Raw genomic sequence first — 20,516 nt, 5'->3', positions numbered from 1 at the left:
AAAATCTGTGTCCTTATAGTTCTCTTGAAGTGAAAGGAATGAAATTTAAGTGTCTGAAGTCCAATGTATCACAGGAGTTTTCCAGTATCAGTTTCTGGAATCTGTGGGTACTACTTACTATTATGCTAACAGAAATCTAGTTTCAAGGTAGACACACACACACACACACACACACACACACACACACTCTCTCTCTCTCTCTCTCTCTCTCTCTCTCTCTTACTCTCTCTCCCCTCCCCCCGATAATTTATCATGAATTATTTATAAGGAATCACTTAGTAAATACAAATGCTATTGTTTATGTAATACGAGACACATGAGGTAAATACACTAAAATAAATACGGCAGAGAAAAGCCTCAAATAGCATTGCTTTTCTTTTCTACTACTATTCCAGTTCTAATATTTCATTTAGGGATATCTCCTCATACTATCCTACCTTTTTCCCCAAAGAAAAGAAGAAGAAAAAAACTCAAACCGGGTCTGTTTGGTCAGGCCATCTCTGAATGACTTAGAACAAATGAAAGCCTTACTAGTAGGTCTAGAAATAGGCAACAAAGTGAGAAAAAACAGCAGATTGACACTGAGACATTCAAGAGCTTCTCTGATGCCAGACTTGGAAGGAGTGAGGATGTAGAGATTAAGGCTTTCCATTATACTGGGAGTGCATATCTTGTCCATGTTCAAAAGAACCTGGTCTGAAATAGCTGCAGATAGAAGAATGAAGCGATGGCTAAAAAATGAAGCAGTTTAATACTAGGGCTTAAGATGGCACTTCAAGGTTAGCGGAAGGTCAGTTCCCATCAAAACAGCAGAATTAAATCTCGTAAGTAGGGGAGAAAGATTTAAAACCATGTCTAATCTAATTAGCCAGATTCCCTTCACTTCTTTTCTTAGAGCTGCTATGGCTGAGTGAGGAAGGCCCCTGGGTAAGTATGGCTTAATGGGGGAGATAGGGGACAAGGATAGTGAAACCATAACACAGAAAATATTCCTAAGAGCAATGTCAATACTCTAACAAAAATGCCTGGTGCAGTCTGCAAAGAAAATAACAGAGTCATTCCTTGCACCATTTTTACCCCCTGGGCTACCTCCTAGATCACGGAAGTGCAATTACATTTCAATTTCATTGTAACCTACCAAATACAGTTCAAAGAAAGAAAAAAGGAAGGTCAGATTAAAGCTTCTATTATTCTAAATAGATCTACAATAGATTAGAAGTGTCAACTCCTTTTATTACCCTTAGAGCAGGGTTTTCCTGTGGCACTACTGACGTTTTGGACTGCTGATTATCGTGGAGGGCTGTCCTATACATTATTAAATGTTTAGCAGCATCCCTAACTGACCTCCCCACCTTCCCAATACAATCAGTATTGCAAGTCAATCAATGACGTCTCTAGACAATGCCACATATCCTCTGAGGGACAAGATCGCTCTCGGTTGAGAATCACTGCATTAGACCATGGATACAATGTATCAGGACACTTTTATAGTCATTTGAAAACTAGTGTTTATAGCACAATATTTTTCAGATTGTGAGATGAACAGTATTTGAGGCCATATAATCCTTTGTGGTTTGCGACATTTAAACCCATCTAAAGAGAAACAGACTAGAAAACATTAAAGTGCATCTCATGTTTCGGGACCCTTTTTTTTCATATATGTATGTATATACGGATATAACAGATATATATCTGTGTGTATATGTGTGCATGTGTGTGTTCATAGTGGGTCACGATGGGAAAAAATTATTTACTGTGGGTTGAAGTTTAAAAAAAGTTTGAAAAGCACTAATATGTTATAAAAAATTAAGAATTATAAGAAAAGGGGTAAAAAAGCCCACACTACATTTTTAGCCTCCTGGAAACACTCTCCACCTCCATCCACCACCAAGCTCCCTGTAAAATGTTTATTTACAATGGCATAAACTATGAACACTGTGTTCTGTAGCCACAATCCTAGCGCATACTGTGAGTATTTGCTCATTAAATCAATGGTCCCAATCTATAGGGTAGAGAGAAAGGCCATCTTGAGGGTGATGGTGTGGATCCGGGCATTCCCATTAAACAAGCTGTTTTTGCTAATTTCATACCTGATAAAAGTTACACTTCTCTTCTCTCTGATTCCCTTCCCAGGCCTCTGCTTTCCTGCCATAGTCCCTTCTTGTATTTACACAGTTCCTCCCTGGCTGCTCTCAGCACTAGGCTTCTCATTCCTATAACTAGCCAGACCCAGGTCACTCAGCTGTGTCTGTGAAAGTCCTCTGACTCCTTTCTTGCCCTGTATTGGGATAAGAATGAGGAGGAAATAAACTTCAAAGGCAAGAAACTCCTGTTTCTTCCTCTCAATGACTATTGCAAAATCCAAAATGGTTCGTGGAGCCTACATAATTTCTTCTTTGATTTTTCCTTTTATGTTTTAAATCACAGATCCACATCTTTAAAAAACATGCTTCAAGGATAAACTAAATACTGCCTTACCCCCATGATTTAAGAATCTGAGTTCCATACTTTTACATCAGCCACAAAGAGTTTTTGTTACAAGTTATGGATATAAAATATACATTAAGAAATGAAGCATTCTTAATCAAGGATTAAGAATTATCTTAAGAAGTCACCGATCCCAATCTCATCAGTTCATACATGAAAACACAGAGAACCTAGAAGGAACATTTCATAGTAAGAGACTACTTCAGAGTTGGAAGAAAATGTACAGGCTATCCCTATCCAACCTCTTCACAAAGCAGCATAGCCAAGGTTCTGGCCTCTGGATCCAGAAAGCTGGGCCTTTATCTTAGCTCCACCACCAATTGGAAATGCAGCTTTAAGGAAGTTGCTTAATTCTTGAAAAGGATCATTTCAATTCATTAAAGAGGCTTCTTCAATACCGGCAACCAAAATCTATTTCCTTGGAACTTCTAGTCATTGTTCCTACTTCTATCTGCTGAAATTAACAGGGTTTACTGAAGTTACGAGGTCAAATCTCTCTTGCATAAGATAGTACTTCATGTTTTTCAATATATCTATCATTTTTCTCCTAAGTCTTTTCTATCAGCTATATATCCTTGATTCCACCAACCTCAGAACTGTTTATACCATAAGGTTGAGCACACAGAAGACACTCAATAAATGTCTGACGAATGAAAGAGAGAAATGAACCACTTGTCATCCTGGTTCTATCCTCTGGGTGGGTGCTGCTTTGTTATTCTCTGGAAACAAAGTGCCCAGAACTAAACAAATCACCAATGTGCCCTAACCAGCAAAGAATGCAGAGACTTAGTGCTTTTCCTGAACCAGACACTATATTTCTACTATTATAGCTGAAGGCCATGTTGGCTTTTGGGGCATACAAACCAAAGCGCTGACTCATACTGAGTTTGTAGTCAACTAGAACCCTACCTCTCTATACACACTTTAACAAAAAATTATATGTCTATCTGTTAAGCCTAGTCTTGCCCTTTTATACTTGTACAATTAAAAAATATATCAATTCTGATCTTTAACATTCATTTCTATTAAATTCCATCGTTGGTTTTATACTATCATTCTAGCCTTTTGAAATCTTTTTAAATCTTGATTTTTGTCATCCAGAATATTAATTGTAGTTTTAATATTAGTTACTTGCAAATTTACTGATGAAGAATTTAACAGGGTAACAGAAAATTCTATCACTAGAAATTTCCCTCTAGGTTGACATCAATCTACCACATACTCTTGGGCTAAGTATACTCCACTAGCGACAAATCACTTAAAGGTACTCCAGTCTAGAATGTATATCCTTTCTGTCTGTATGGGTATTACAAAAATATGGCAAAAACTTGTTGAAATACATATACAATGAACAACCAACATACTCTTTTTAATGGTCTAACAATCCTGTTAAAGAAATTAAAAAACAAACAAACCATGTTTATCAGGTGGTACACGTTCCCATTGGATGCATACCAGTTTCTAAGGTTCGCCATTCCTTTCCCAAGTGTTCACAACATGTATACTTAATAAACTATTTTAGAAATGTCCAGAGATGAATGTCAAGTTCAACAACCTACATCCATTTTCTAAAAGGCATGATATTTCTCCATCTCCAATACATCTCCACATGGCAATTTTCTTAATGATCTTATGTCTTCATGATAAATAAATATTTTTCGGTTCCACAGAATATAATTTATCTGGATCAGGTACATGAGCTTTAAAACCGGTTAAATGTTCTCTTATTTTCATTCGTATTTTAGTTTTCAATTCTAGTTTAATCATGTTTGTTCAATGCTTCTTGTTAGACCATTTTCCTTAATGGAGAAAAGAGAAATCAAATAGCCTAGCAAACAACAGACCAATTTATTGTTGAGTAAGTGAAAAATTGCTTTCTCAATGTTACCAGTTAATACCACAATATCTGTTGCAAACACTTTACCTATATTTTCTTTGTTCTTCTTCTTGTAAAAAAAAGAAAAAAAAATTTTTTTTAAGTTTTTTCCCCCCAAACAATTACCCATAACTTCAGCTCCTTCTGCATTTAAGCTCACTGGACACCATTCTTATTAGTTCTATTGTTATTTTTTGGTATTACTCAGTATATGTCCCTTCTCTTTTTTCAATCTGATGTTCACCTTCAATTTGAACTGTTATCTATGCTGTTTTCATTTGATGCTGATTCTTTCCTTCCTCATTGGAATTGTGTTTAATTTGGTTATTCCAGTTACTCAAAACACATTGATTAAGCTTCTTGTAAGTGCCAAAAGAATAAGTTTGCAAGGTTTAGAGAGCAGGAATCTCATTTAATTCATTTTTATATCTTCCTTAGGATTTACCATAATAGTGCCATTCAATGTGATAAGTAATCAAATATTTACTGAATGAATAAACACTAGTTCACAACTCTCATTGATAACTTCCGGTGTCAAAATTTTAAGTTCAATTTTTATTATGATATAGAAAACATACTATTATTTATTTCATATTGTTATATTATTCTGTGAATTCTAGTATCTCTAATCCACCTCTGCTTTCCCTTCTCTCTCAGCTCTTTTCCATAATATCCAGTTTTAGCTTTATCTCAATTTTTTTTCCAGCTTCTTCCTCTTCACTGAGTTGGTGTGTCTCCTGCCAAGTATCTTTTTTCTACTATCCTTGAGTTAAGTCTACTCTATCTGTAGTCAGGAGTATACCATGTGAGTATCATGTGCCAAGGTAAAGAAAATTTTAAAACCTTCCCTTTGCACTAGCTACACAGTTAACTGTTCACTCTATATTTTCCTTTTTCTTCCCAAGACAAAACTTACAGATAGAAGAAAGGATGAAAATACAATCTGGGTCCCCAGGTCCTTAAGTTTTTTCTCAAAAAGCTCAAAATTATTAGAGATACAGTCCATGCTTCCTCACATGTCATTCATTTTTATACAAAAGTACATAATAATCTATTGACTTAATAAACAAGACTTAATCACAAATCAGATACACTGTTAGAAAGAAATATCATCCTATTAGTTATGCTTCTTAATCCACAAGGTAGAAAACTGAGTCATTCTTGATTTTTCCTTCTCCTTGTCCTAATTCATGTGCCCTCCAGCAATACCACAAAAATTTTAAGCAATTACTAAATCTGGTTGATCCTACTTCCTCAGTATCTCAATGGATTCATCACTCCTTTACCATCTCTGTAGCAATGATCTTAGTTTAGGTCTTCATTACCTTTCATTTCTATCAGTTCAACTCATTCCTAATTTGTCTTCCTGGTCCTAAATTTGCTTCCTTCAATTAATCCTCCACAGCAGTATTTAAATGCTTTTTCTAAGTTACAAAACTGATCATGTCATCATTTCTTTGAATTTTGTAAATGGTTTCCCACCCAAGGAGGAACAAACTATGTTCTTTGAATGGCTCATACAGCTCTGGATGAGTGGGTGCCTATTAACCTCTTCAGTGTAATCTTGGCCAATTTTGTTGCATACCATATAGTCTTAATTATATTTGAATTCTTGAGTACTACAAAGATACCATACTCATGCTCTGCCTTTAATGCTCTATTCTCCAATGTCTGCTCTCAACGTTCCTTCATCCTTTAAATCTTATCTCAGATGTCACGTATTCTGTAAGCACTCCCTGGGCCTCTCATAATTGATTACTTAGTCCCTTCTCTGAATCACATACAATTCTTTTTAAAGTCTTATTTTATACTATAAGCCCTTATTTATAAGATAACCTCCAACAGAATATTAAACTTCCTAGGGTAGTAATATGGGGTCTCTTTTGGTATTTTGGTCACTTAACATAGTGTCTGGCACAGAGTAGGTAATCAATAAATATTAGTAACTAAGTGAATTAATGCCGTATGTGGGACAAACACAGCTCAAAATAAGCTTTGCAAAAGGTGAACATCAGAATACTTAAAGCAGCAGCAGAATAGTGTTCTTTGTACTTAAGGAAAGAAATAGTGGACAATCTAGAAATCCTTTGTATTTGGCATTTTATATGTATTTATGTAAACATCTGCCAGATTTATTTTCCTAATAATTCTTTGTTTAGGCTAATATTAAAATGAAGCTGTGTGCCAATATGCCAGCTGTAGGGTAGATGTTATAAGAAGTACACTGGCTAATAAGTCAGTTAAACTATAATTAAGCATTCCTCATGTATAATCTATACAATTCACACCTGATTACACATCCCCCTGGAAGGGAAAAAAGGTAGAAGGCAAGGGTGTGGGTTGGCCATGCTTCATATCTAGCACACTCTATAAATTCTAGAAAAGAAAGACAGCTGCCAGCAGCCTATGTTTTTGTTAGTTTTCCTGGCAAACAGGCCCAGAGGATAAGAGACTGAAAGTCAAACAAAAGCAAAGGGGTTATGAAGACCGTGAGTCACACTTGTATTTTGGGAAGTGCCCCTGATGGATGGAGTAGCATCAAATTGATCCAAACCCACTACTTAAAGACTGGTAAGAAGAAAAGCAGGTAGCCGAATGGCAAAAAAAAACGACAAAAAGCAAAGGTCAGGTTACCTTTCCAGCAAATACAGATGAGAGGAAGGCACTGGAGGTTCTGTGTTCATGGGACAAATGAGACTGACTGCAAAGGGAGAGCTCTCGAAATTTGTTCTAGATTAGAGTATTGTGATACCCTTAGGATTCCAATTTGAAAGTTTATTACACAAATACAGTATACCTCCTAAAGACCTTCAAATCAACTTCCCTCAGCCCCATACTATGTTGCTATCAATGCACCATAATCCAGCTCTGAAAAATCAGGGCTAATAGACTTTAAAGCTGGGCAAAACCAAAGTCATACTTTTTGGATGACTGCCTGCTATTCGTATGATCTAAATAAAAGCAGCAGCAGGACATCTTTCTCACAACCAACAAATCCCTCAGAGTCTCTGGAACAGCCAATTCCTTTGCTCCAAGCCTAAGAGATTCCTCTGTAAGGAAGAGGTCGCAACAGTTTTCACCCCAATACAGAGCATAAAACAGGTTCACACCTGTGTGGAGAAAAGACTCCGCAGCCAGAAGAGGCTTTCCACAGACAGTGTGTTGTTCTGAGTGAAACTTAACACAGAAAAGGCACAAACAGATTCAAGCCTGGCTTAACCACTTAAAGGCTGAATGAACTCTGAGTTCTGTCTTTCTTCTTAATGAAATGGACTAACTTTCGCCTTGTCTTCTTCACAAGTAACCAAGATCAGATGAGACAAATGAAGGCAGTTTTCAGAGTGCTGTGTGTCAGAGAAAGATTCCTTTGGATCCTCTTTAAAAATCCTACCAGATCCAAGGATCTAAATGGTATTTTAAAAAGACTGTAGACGGACAGACCTCATGGGGTTGTGGGTGATCTGAAGACTATATTTTGAAATCCTTCTTAAAACTAGATCTTGATACACTAAACGATGAAACTTTCACTAGTAGGGACTGCAGGATCCAAAATGAATCCTTCCTTCTTTCTTTGGTTCCCTGTAAATAGCAAGTCTGGCTCATTCTATGGCCTGGCTCATTCTCCGTCACCAGGTAGATATTCTGACCCTTTTTTCAGTGCCTCGGGCAGAGAGGCAGGTGAAGAAGGGGAAGGCTAATTAAAACAGCCATCCATTTAGAGGAATATCAAGTCTGGCAGAGGGGAAAGGGCAGGGAACACTGGGAAGACAAGCAAGACATAAAGGAGGGCAGGAGGCAGGAGTTTAATAACTGTCTCGACAAGTAGACCCTCTGTTGTTCCCGGCGACCTTACCTCACAGGGGGCTCTTCAGGTTCTGCTCTGGGCAAAAGCTACCAGTACTAGAGAGGAGGGAAGATTAGAGAAGGGACAGGTGATAAGTATGTGCTCTACTGGACTGGCCAGGCCCCTCCTACAAATAATACTGATCACAGATTTAGAGTATGTTCAACCATGATTTAGAAGAGAGGAATTAGAGACTGTATTTAAATAAGTCATGGTAGACTTTCAAATTATGCTGTGAAAATGGCTAGAGTAAGCAAGAAAAGACTCGTCTGGAAGAGAACAAAGGATAAACATAAGAAGCGGATGTCAAAGTTAAGAAAACAGGGAAACACCGGGAGGAGCATGGGGAAGAAGGAAAAGTGACTGCAATGAACAGAATCACCATGGGGCAGAAGAACTACACAAATATATTTGCTTTCAGTTTCCTGTCTACAAACTGAATTTTAAAAGATTTCCAAATACAAGGCTATCTATCCTGATACTACGAATATAGGATGAACGGCCACAACATAAAGACTTTGGGGGCACTACTTGTGGTTAGAAAATGAGGAGGGGAGAACAGGCAGTAGTCGAGGGGCTTATCCTTGTGGGTGAAAAAGGGGTCACATACTAAATCTGACAAGCTCAGGGGAGGCCCATGTAGCAGGCCTTATGAACCCAGAGATGAAAGTAACCACACAAGTTGGTCTGAACATAAAAATTCCTAACTAAAAGCAGATCATGATGGGTAGTCACATCCTACTATAGCTTTCTTGACAAAGGGCAATCTTTACCTTTTTAAATTGTCTATTGTCTTTGTGCATCTAAGATAACATACCTTTGAAATGTTAGAGTAATTTTATTTTCCAAACCCCTTGAAGGCATGAGACCACAGATCATGCTGTTATCTTGTTCCCTGCATATCATCTCTATGTGCTGTAAATGTTAACTATCCTGTACCCACCACTGTAATATGTTTCCCTATTTTGCCTTTTTATCCAATCCCAGAGATTTCCCTGCTTTGCTTTCTTTTGCCTCCCTAAACTACCACCAATGACTTTCATGTAACCCTCCTTATGTCTCCTCCTCCTTTGATTCTAATGTAAAATTAAGATGCAAAACTGCCATTCTCTGGCACATTTTCTCAATCTGTTGAGATTTTTCTTTCCGGCAATTGTCATTAGTTTGGCTCAAATAAACTCTTTTACAGACTTTTTCTTAGGCTGCATGTTCTTTCAATGACATGCTAAAACTGCATTTATACAGTTAGCATACTGTGTTAACCAATCTAACATGTTAACATAGATTGTATATTTATTGAGGGCTAAATTCCCCCCCAAGAAAACCTTTGATGCCATAATTACATCGATGCTAGATTAAAGTATCCGTCCTGCCAATTCACCTCTACTCCCTCCCTGCTCCAGTACCAAATAAGTCTATTCCTCCACAGGCACCTGGTGAAACCTATGTCTAAAGACAAAGGTAAAGATCAAAACTGATGCATTAACATGGGCTGCAGCTCCAAAACCAAGTTCAGAGGAAAAAGCTAAATAACCTCCATCCATGGCAAAGAGCAATAGAAAATGTCCTTGATTGTGTAACAGGTTGGTAAGATTCCCAACATCAGTGCAATCTAGCACTGACAACCTCTGCCTCTGTGAGACAATAATCTAAGACTGTGGTATCCAAAAGGGCCTTGAGTATAGGACCAACTAGTTTACAGAGAGTACTGACAACATTTTTCTTCTTCAGATGGTTTCATCACTGCAGATTCTCTGATTCACTCTGGGTTCCTGAGGCAAAACTGTTCTGAGTGAATCAGCATCGGCACTGAGTACTTGAGGGACAGAATGCACTCAAAGGGGTGACTTCTGGCAGTACACCCTGCTCTGAGGAGCAAGTGTATGTTGAAGAGTGATCAGAAAACAGGGGAGAAGGGTAAAAGAGGAAAGAAACTGGGTTCTTCTAAAAGTCAGTGGCACCAAGGAGAGGACAGATAAGTAGCCTCTGAATCATGGAGCATGGCAGCAAATAGTTTTGATTGCTATCACCAACAAGGCAAAGGCCTATAATTGCAAAATAAACAGGGCTCCCTCCAAGTACTGTTTAACCTGCAGCGCCTCCTGGTGCCCAGAAGGAGAATTCCTGTCTTAATTCTCTCAAGTAGCAACAGCCTGGTGGGCCTTTCTTTGTCTTATGTCTAAGTGCACACACACTCAGAAAGAGGCTGGCTGAAAATATTCAAAACATATTAAAAGGTTACTTTTTATTTAAAAGTAGAAATAAAGCCCCATACCTCTCTTTAATAATATTTCAGTGCCTGGAATATTTTTACCCAAACCAGTCTAAACGATACCTATAAGGTCTAGCTTTAAACACTTATTTCCTCAATAAAGCCTATCTAATATTTACCCCAAGAACCCTTCTAATTTTTTTTTTTACTGTATTTATGATCTATTCTGTGTCATTTTACCTTATATTGCTCAATATTTCTCACTGATTCTATTGGTTATCTCCTCTTTTAGGCTGAAAGGACCTTAAAGTAGAAACAGTACCACATTAGGTCTGAAGAGCTAGCAGCACATAGCAGGTACTTAATAAATACACATGGGCATCAAATCTTAAACTTTACAAAAATTATTTGTAAAGAGGCCACCGTAACAAGAACTAAATAAAGTTAGTTTCCTAGAAAACAAAGGAAGAGAGTTGGGAGTACCTGGATTAAGGGGTAGGATAGTCCCCTGGTTCTGAAGAAACTCTGAGTTTCTGCTCTAGATGTGACTGGGGGAGATTTTAAGCATGTAAGATAGGATGAAGTACATAGATAATATGAAGGAGACCCTGATTTGAGGGATACAGAAGGCTGTCTCACAGAGTCTTTACTATTAATAGATGACAAAGCAAGCTCACTATAAAGATCTCTCTAAAAACCCATTAAAATGTAAACATGTTGTCTACTCTACATCAGATGTGTTACTGCCCCAGCAAATAAAAGTCTCCAAGGAAGTAGAACATGGAGCTTGTAAAGATGAAGAACTCACATATATTGAATGCTACCAAGTGCCAGTCATATATCAAGAGACTTTAATTTATTATGTCGTCCTCCAACCAACTTTATGAGCTAGGATCATTTAGAGAGTAATTCAAGGCAAAGAGAAGTTAAGTGACTTGTCCTAAGTTACACAGATAGTAGCCTCAAGCAGGATTTGAACTCAGATCTGTCTAACTTCAAAGCCCATATTCTTATTTTCCCATCTGGAGGGAAAGAAATTAAGAAGGCACAACAGCAAGAGATGCTTCCAGAGAGGACATACTTAGAGGCCCATGGTGGAAGAGGGCCCTGTGTTCCTTGGGAAAGGAGAGTGCCACCAGAACGGAAGACAGCGTGAAGAGCCCAAAGGCAAAATCTCTTTGCTCAGGCCCAAACATGGCTCTAGAAATTGGAGTTGCCTCAATAGAGCTGCGGGGGAGAGACATAAGATATATTCAGTTTACATTTGAGTTTCTTGTCTACAAGAACTGTTAAGAACCCCTGAGATTCTCACTAATGATTAGTAGATTTCATTAGAATGGCATGTGATGTTCATTTCTTCAACATAAATTTATTAAGTGCCTTCCATGTGTACAGATGGATGCTTACCATTCAATGGTGAATAAGACATAGTCCCTGCCCTCAAGATGTGTAGTCTAAAACTGTCCTTGAAACTGTCCTGGGTTCCTAATTACAGATGGGCAAGAGACACCAAAAGCTTGACTTGCAAAAAAGGTTCTGAGGTTTAAATAACTCATGATATCGCTTTTTTCTTAACTCTTTCAATGACCAATTCTGTACCTTTGTTGTAGTGTATGAGAACTTAAGAACATGTATCACACACAGAAGTACAAAACACACATGCACAGGCACACAGCCAGTCAGCTTACACCATCTGTTACAACCTTAAAGATGTAGTCAAGTAGAAACTGTCATCACACCATTAAAAAGGCATGCTGTGTTTATCCTAATATGGGTATGAAATAAATGACACCTAAGAAACATGATAGACAGGCTGCTCATATAGTGGGAGAAACTGTTGGCCCAATCTATAGAAGTCAAGAGCTTCTCTTTGCCAAGGTCTAGTGGGAGAGGCATGGGACGAGCAGCACTCTTTTCACCAAGGAATCACAATACAACCTGAACAAAGCCATTACTGTAAAAAATTACTTTCAGTACCTATAAAAATAGCCTGAGTCAATAATTAGGGGGCCAGGAATAAATGACAGGAAAATCTGAAGATTTAGTTTGAGATAATTTTCTATATGGGACTTTTGCAAAACTACACCATTTTCTACAGAAGCTGTGGAAAGAAAGAGATCAGATGTAAGATACCACACAGCACCAGAGCTGAACTGAAAGAAAAAGTTTATGCAGCAAAGGGAAAAAACTGTAATCTGTGTTTCCTGAAAAACTCTGAATTTTAACTCTGATAATCTTTTTCAGAATGGAAAGAGGATGTAGTACAGAGATATCCAAGCAAGACTATACAACCTCTGATCCCGGAGTACTGTAAGAATAAAATCAGAATATGCAGGTGGAAATGAATTTATAGGCTACCATCACATGTATGTGTCCCTGAGGCCAGTCAGGTGGAAAGCAAGAGGGATTAGATGGGAATGAGGCACAGGAACTTTCTAGTGGCTTTGTGAGAAAGCTTGCACAGTGGGGAAGCAGTATGAAGTAGTAGAAAGTATATGGAATTTGAAGCCAGGATGACTTAAGTGGAACCTTGGGTATGATTTCAAGACAGTTATTTAATCCGAATATCATTTTCCTCACCTGTAAAATGTAAAACATATGTCTCTCATAGAAATGCAATGCACATTAGTACAAAAAGTACACAGCTGCTTATGTAGTATAGTTAGTATTTAATAAATGTCAGCGCCTGTCCTGTTTCAATTGCTTGTATTCTTTTGGTGGCAAACCTGGAGTTTCTCTTAAGATATAACCAATAACAGAAAGAACCCTTATCCACCTGCAACACAGACATGCCCAGAGAGCAAAACACCCTGAATGAACTCCACTCAGGAAAACACCTAAGATTCTGGAATAACCTAAGAGAATAGTTTAGGCAAAAGAGATCATGGTCATCTACTTATAAGTGTCCTTAGGGAAGATGAATGCTCCAATGGTCCCATAATCTTTGTCCACAAACTTTCTCCTGACTTTTCCTGGGAGATGGTTTGTAGACAAATCTCTTTTGTAAGAAAATGACTCCGTGGCGTGGCATTAGGATCAGGGCTTACCATTTAATATTCTCTTGGGTCCACTGCTTGTTGGACTCCTTAAACCTGACACATTCTTTCTTTTTTTCTTCCTCTCTATGTACTTCCTGACTTGACATACTTTTCTACCCTCCTTTGCCCATAGATCACAAAATCTTTTTTCCCTCTTTTTGCCAACCTATTCCATTCCCATGTGCCCTCCACTCCACCACACAACACACTCTCTTTTTCTCCTCACTCTAACTAAGAAATCCTGACACAGATGCCAGGAATGTGTCTGCTGCCCTTCTGACAGAGTCTGATGCCATCTCAGGGAGGGCAGAGCCACGGGACGTGGCATTCAAGTACTCTACTGCTAGCCAGGCTCATATTTTTATCATAGCACTGCTCTGGGCATCCAGGCAGGGAACTGGGAACTGGTCCAGCTTCTTGTCATTCCTTCACTATACATCACCAACTCCATAATAATCTCATCCCTTACCTTGGGTGGATCTTCTTGCCCAAAACCTTCTACCACCAATGGAGCACAATACATCTCTCCTCTTTCCCTCCAACCTAGTCTATGTCTGCATAGTTGTCCAACTTCCTGAACCTGATTATGATGCATGCAGGGAAACTGTCAAGTTTCTTCTGTTTTCAGTCATGAGCAGTCTGCACAAGCTGAATTCACCCCTTGGCTTAGACTGCTACTTCACTCCTCTTCCCCTCCCTTTGTCTCTAATTCCAAATAAGGAGTGCTCCTTCTTACATAACTGGATGTTCCCAGCACAGAAGCTGAGGTCAAGCTTGTATGAGTGCAAGCCTTCCCTTTGACTTAACAATGCCTTTTTTGGATATCTAAATTCTCTTCAGCTCCCCTCCCCCAGTTTCTCCACACTATCAACAATCAAGGGAAATTTATGAAGCCTGGCTCAAATCAGAACTCTTCCAACTTTGGCTTTGAAGGAGGGGCTATGAAGTTGAATTACTCTTTTTTTTTTTTTCCCTTGAAGGAGGAGGGGAGAGAAAGGAGAAGAGGGAGTAGAGGGAAGGAGGGAGGGAGGGAGAGAGAGAGAATGCTTATGATTTGGCAGAAGTCCCTGGCATCCAAGGCAGTTATCTATATAGGTCTTTTAAAGAAGCAAGGAGAGTAAACAAAACTAGAAATAGAAGAAATTACTTTATCTTCTTGGAGATTATAATGCTGGAGGTTAGAAAATAATAACATTTTAAAGAAGAGCTACAACCAAATCTAGATGGGTGTACCATCCCTGCTAATTGCAGTATGTTCAAAATAAGCAGAGAAGTGGCAGTAGCTGCCTGTGGCATTAATACCAACAATCCCCTATTAAGTGCAGAGCTCAAAAAAAGAGAACCTAAGGACTCTGCAAAAGGATATGGCTCAGATACTTGTGGTTTCAGAGAGAGGACAAACATACTGCCTCTTGGGCCGCAGTCACGGGATGGGGACAGTCTCAGAGAGGTCAACACTGAACTGGCTGGGCCCATGCCACACCTCTTGCAAGAGTAGTAATGGTAGCGGGGGCAGTGCTACAGCTTTGGGGAGATATCAAATTCCAGCTTATTTGCTTACTAAAGCAAATAAAGCCAAAGAATGTAACAGTGCATGAACTTCTTTTTAAAAATAAAATGCAAGCTGTCAGAGACAAGAAACAGGCTGACTTCAGGATAGTGTAGTGCCCTTTGTGTTGTGAATGTGCATATGTGGAAATGCAGTTTGCATTGAACAAAATGAATGTAATCTCTTGGGGAATGTAACTACTAAGTCAGATTTTTGGATTGGCTTTTATCCCCTCAAATCACAGGGCAAAAGTCTGATCGTGAGATAGTCATTACAGCTAAAAATGAGACAACCCTGGGTTCAAATTCTGCATATGGTATACTTTGTAGCTCTGCTCTTGATTAAATAACCACAATTCTTTGTAAGCCTTAGTTTCCTCATCTTTTAAATACAGATTTTACTATTTCTTTTACAGGGCTTTTGACAGGATTAAATGATATACTTAGAGTATTCAGCAGCGTCTGCATAAAGTAAACTCTCAAAAAATGTTTGCTTGGTGATAAATATACTGAAGCTGATAAGATTCAGTCTACACACTGAATCCTGAAATAAGCTCTATCTTTTAAATGTGTACCATTTATATGGGAACTTGCTGGTATGAAACCATGAGCCACAGGCATCAGGTCCTTCAAGTCTCTGGAAGGAGAATTGGGATTCTTTTCCCAGATGTCCATGACTTCTTGAATACCACCTTAAGGAAGCTCCAAGAACATTGTGAAGCCAGCAAGAAATTTGAGAAGAGAGCCAAGTATATTCTGTATAACTCAGAGGGACAGGCACAATAGGGACAGTGGTAGCTACAAGAGACTGGCAATGGGGTGGGGTGGGGGGCATCTTGCAGGCATAAACAGTAGAACAAAGTTGGAGGGCACTAACTAGAGAAATTAGAAAGAGAAAATACTTTTTATCCTTCTTTCCTTTTTCTTAAGAGCATACATCAAGACTTAACATTTACTGGATGTATTCTATGTACCTAAGGAGATAGATACCATTATTATTCCTGTTTTCCAGATAAGGAAACCAAAGCTCAAAGAGATTACATACAGCAGAGTAGTAGTATATTGTAGTGAATAAGAACTTGGGCTCTGGAAAACTGGTTTGATTTCTGGCTCCACTATGCATTAGCTTTGTGATCATGATCATGGACGGATAAGGCTCTCAGTGCTCTCCCCAACTAATCTGTAAAATACGTGAAGAGTAGGGAATGTGTCTTTTTGTTCACGATTGATCAGCCCTTAATATTTTTCCAATGAATAAAGGAATAAGAATAAAACAACTCCTCTGTAGGACAGAGAGATAGGAGCATTTTAATGTAAAGTGGGATGAATGCTACAAAACATCCTGGACAAATTTCTACCAGTCAAATCAAGAAATAGCTTAGATTAGAATGCATATGTTTAATATGTTTACTTCTTTACATCCCAACCACTCTATTTTTGTTTTTTCCCTCTATCACTAGAGAATGTATAATCATTGCCTACTGAGGTAATGTAAACTAGTGCATTGGAATTCTCACAATTCCCTTGTATTTAAGTTTCCCGTTTTAGATCTTTAAGAACCCTAGCTACAAAAAAAAATCTCAATGATTTTCCTGTAATTCTCAAAATATATTTCTATTTTATCTGGTACTGGCCCAAGTCCTTTCATATTTTTAGTTATTTAAACTTCAAGTAAACTTCTTCCTTTCTTTATTATATATAAATCTCAATCTTTTTGAATTTCTCCAGAATCATCTATATTTTTCTGTTCCAATTGAATAATTTATTGTGTTCTAAAACTAATTCATCATGTACATTACTTCAAGAGAGGGGGGTAATCAACTGTACATACTAGTTTTAGAATCTTCCCATTTGTTGAAAGCACTTGGAAGATCAGCAAAGGGGAGCCTAATAGAGGGAGAAGAGAAATGAAGCCTTAATTAGAAACACAAGTGATTGAATAAAACATAAGGAGATTCTACTTTTAAGTATAAAGGTATTGAGAGATGTTTATTCTTTTGTCCAATATTTGAACATCTTCTTTGTCCCAGGCTCAGTGTAAGTTGCTGGAGATATAAAGCCAGTTCTGGAATTACAGAACTGATAGTCTAGGACAAGGTTTCTCAACCTCTGCACTACTGATGTTTTGGGTAGGATAATTTACTGTTGTTTGGGATGGAGAGGGTGTTGCTCTGTGTAATGCAGGATGTTTAGCTGCATCCCTAGACTCATTAGATTAAATAATTTTCTGCCTTTCTTCCCAGTTGTGACAACCAAAAATGTCTTCATATATTGCCAGATATCCCTGGGGGAAAAATGCCCCCTGGTTGAGGACCACTAGTTTCAGCAAAGTAGATCATCTCTTTATTACATTGTGATATGTATTATTACCAAAACGATGAGAATAGAGAAGAGGTCTCCTTAGTCCCAAGGGAAAGTGGAAGAAAATATATAATTTCACGGAATAAGTGACATTTAATGCTCAATTTCTGAAAGATACTTAGCAGCAGGCCAAGCAGACAAGAAGGAAAGTCTGGGACATGTGGGAGGAAATAGAATGAGGAGCAAAGTCCATTCAGGCAGAGACAAGAAGATGAGCAAAGGTTTGAAGACAGACCATAGAACACTCAGGCAACAATGGATGGTTTGCATGGCGGAGAACTGGAAATAAGGCCAGGACCAGATCACGCTTAAAGGCACAGAGACTAGTCAGCATTTTACATATGAGTTTCACTTAGAGACCAGTTTCTAGGCTGTAATACACGAGAAAAAGCACATTGACTTTGGAGTTGTACATATCCAGCTTTAAATTCCAGGTGGGTCATTAACTACGACCTTGGGCAGGTTAATTGACCCTGCCAAGCACTATTTTCTTATTCTGTAAAATGCGGCTATCTACCTCACTTAGTTGCTATAAGAAAATATACGTGGACAGAGATCATGTGCCAGCATATGATACATGCTCAGCAAATATAAACATACACCCTCTTCTTCCACTTAGCTTTTTTATGATTAAAGCTTATTAAGCTTCCCTGGTTCTATGTAACTTTGCATGTGGAAGATTTAACTGCTTATTGTTAATGGATTTTCTACAAGTTGTAGAATAGATACATATTCTTTTTTTAAAAGAAGCTTTTTTTTTGGAGAGCCTATTAGCATGAACCATAGGCTAACAGAAAAGGTCTGGATTTGGCTTCTTACTTTGTGATTGCTAGGACGTCTCATGAGTGTGAAATCAAAACAAGTGTGGCCAAAGCTCAAGTACTATGTTTGTCTATCTGGTTCAGACACACTCTGTCTTTCTTCAGTTTAGCAAAGCTTGCATCAGTTTCATGGTTAGGAAATCAGCAGCTAAAAACTCCATCTGTGTACAAATCTTTTAGGAGATTCAAGTAGTGTTGGGATCACAAAACATGAATTATAAAATCCAAGTTTTAAATCTAAGTACCCTTCTATTTCTTACCACTCTCTGTTAGTAAGTACTTCAGTTGTGAATATTTATAGCTCTTTGGAGAAAAGAATCTTTGAGAGCACCTGTTTTCTCCTTGTCTTTCTTATTTTTATTGTCACAGTGACTATATTTTGTCACTTAAGAAAACTGTCCACTGAAACAAGGTGAAAAGTACAGGGCTTGGGGATGTTACTGGGTGGAGAGTTGATCCTTGTGTAGGAAGAGTTCAGCCGAAGTACTTTAAGATCACTGGAAGTGTGTATAACTCACTCATTATGCCAGAAGTCCTACAGATGCAGACCCATTACAACTTTAGACAACAAGGTGACTAATCAGAGCTTTCTGATACTCTCCAGGCAGTCTTCAGCCGTGTACTCCTATAACAGAGACTCTTACCTTTCCTTATGGCCACAGGGTTCCTGTATTCTACCCTTTCCTTTTCTAGTGAAGAATTCAGCACCCACAGCCAAACCCTGTCCAATTTAAGACTCTAATGTGAAGAACTCACCAGTCTTACCTCTGAATTAGGGTACCAAAGACAAGATGAAGAACTTTCTGCATGTTTTCTGTACATAGCCATCGCCACTGTTCCATTAGTAGCAAGAGGAGTAGATCCAGGGCTGTGTCAGCTAACTCTGTCTCTGTTTCTGGGGGATGAAAAAGCATCAACAGTAACTCAGAAGAGACCCACACTTGAGGAACATATTTCGGTTCACTGGGTCTACTGTCTTTATCTAATCTTGTATTTTTGTAATCCTTAAGTTCTTAAATCAAGTCAAGAGATGTTTATTTCATATTTAATAAGTCCAGTAATAGGCTTTGTTTTCCTTTACAATTCTTTTGCTCTGTTCCTTAGTCATTTAGAAAAAACTTTTTATGTTTGTAAAAGATTCTTACATGTAATTATTTTGCCTACCTAGCTTCTGTTGCTTTTGTATTTCCCCCAGGGAGTTGAATATATTTTGTTCCAGGTAAATGCTCACAACTGGTGACTAACTGGAACTGGCAAGGCCAAGTCTGTTCCGTACTTATATTCTACTTGCCTCTACAAAGCATCATGGAAATATTGTGGGCAGCAGATTTGGGAAAAAATTTGGGATTCACTCTATTTAAAAAGTGCTTTGAAAGTATCTCCATTACACAAAGACTGTTGGGTTGGGATCCAGGAAGCTTCAGTTTGATTTTGAGATAACATGCAGTTCTAGGAAAAGTACTACACCTTTGGTAAAATGCCATGACAATTACTGATTTCCTTCCTGTTTCAAAAACTGGAATGGTCACAAATGAGCTCACATCCATGCTAAGCTGAAGTCTCCTGAACAGATGTGTTTTATGGATGGAAGCATCTGTTTTCTAACCCTGTTCAGGGCTTCCCATGTCACCTCTGATTTGGTTCCTGGGAGATTTTCCCAGGAATACACAATGTTCCAGAATGAATCTTAGCTCTCTGGTGCTACTGCTATGATTAGTATTATAATTAATCAACAACAACAATTTGGTTAGTCTAGGACCAATGGGTATTCATCTCCTGATTAGTTTGCCCAAGCTCTCCTCCCTTAAGGGTTCTTTGCAACATAGATGACTTCAGATTTGGATGAATCTGCTAAAAATAAAACCTTTCTTTTTAATCCCGTCCAACATATAGTTTCTTGTTTTCTACACCATATTTCAAGGTTTAATGGAAATGATATGTTTGCTTTCCAGTAATCTGCTCAAAGATGGGATATTCAGTTCTTTGGGAAATAGCATCATCCTAAATTTATCTTCCCTCCTCAGTTATATTTTCTCAGGTTTAGCATTTACAGAGAGCTGCCACCATGTGGTGACAATCAGTCATAACAAAAAATAAAAGTACAAGGCACCAAGTCCTCTTTAAGAAAATGGTAAATTTTCTACCAATGAGCATTTTGAGTCTTTCAGGGCCAGAAGAAAGTCTCAGGCATAAACTATTCCTTTAGAGATATGTTCAAAATTTACAGGCCTGATTTGGCCTAGAATTATATTGTTTTATCCATTCTTTCTTATTTATAATTCCTTAACAGCTTTCTGATGCTTTTGGTATCAAAACACTTTATTTACTT

General features: G+C 38.2%; 1 protein-coding gene across 2 annotated transcripts in view; it reads right to left on the bottom strand.

Moving 5' to 3' along the window:
• Positions 1–20,516, bottom strand: part of SNX19 (sorting nexin 19) — a 37,296-nt gene that overhangs the window by 6,869 nt on the left and 9,911 nt on the right. For both annotated transcript variants that reach the window (XM_036220653.1, XM_016137943.2), the window contains exon 8: positions 18,953–19,082. In XM_036220653.1, the coding sequence (XP_036076546.1) occupies positions 18,953–19,082 (130 nt within the window). The remainder of the gene's footprint in view (positions 1–18,952; positions 19,083–20,516) is intronic.

This window comes from Rousettus aegyptiacus, unplaced genomic scaffold (assembly GCF_014176215.1).
Source record: "Rousettus aegyptiacus isolate mRouAeg1 unplaced genomic scaffold, mRouAeg1.p scaffold_m13_p_5, whole genome shotgun sequence".
NCBI lineage: Eukaryota > Metazoa > Chordata > Mammalia > Chiroptera > Pteropodidae > Rousettus > Rousettus aegyptiacus.
Note: the sequence above shows the minus strand (reverse complement) of the source record. Positions and strands in the feature narration are given on the sequence as shown.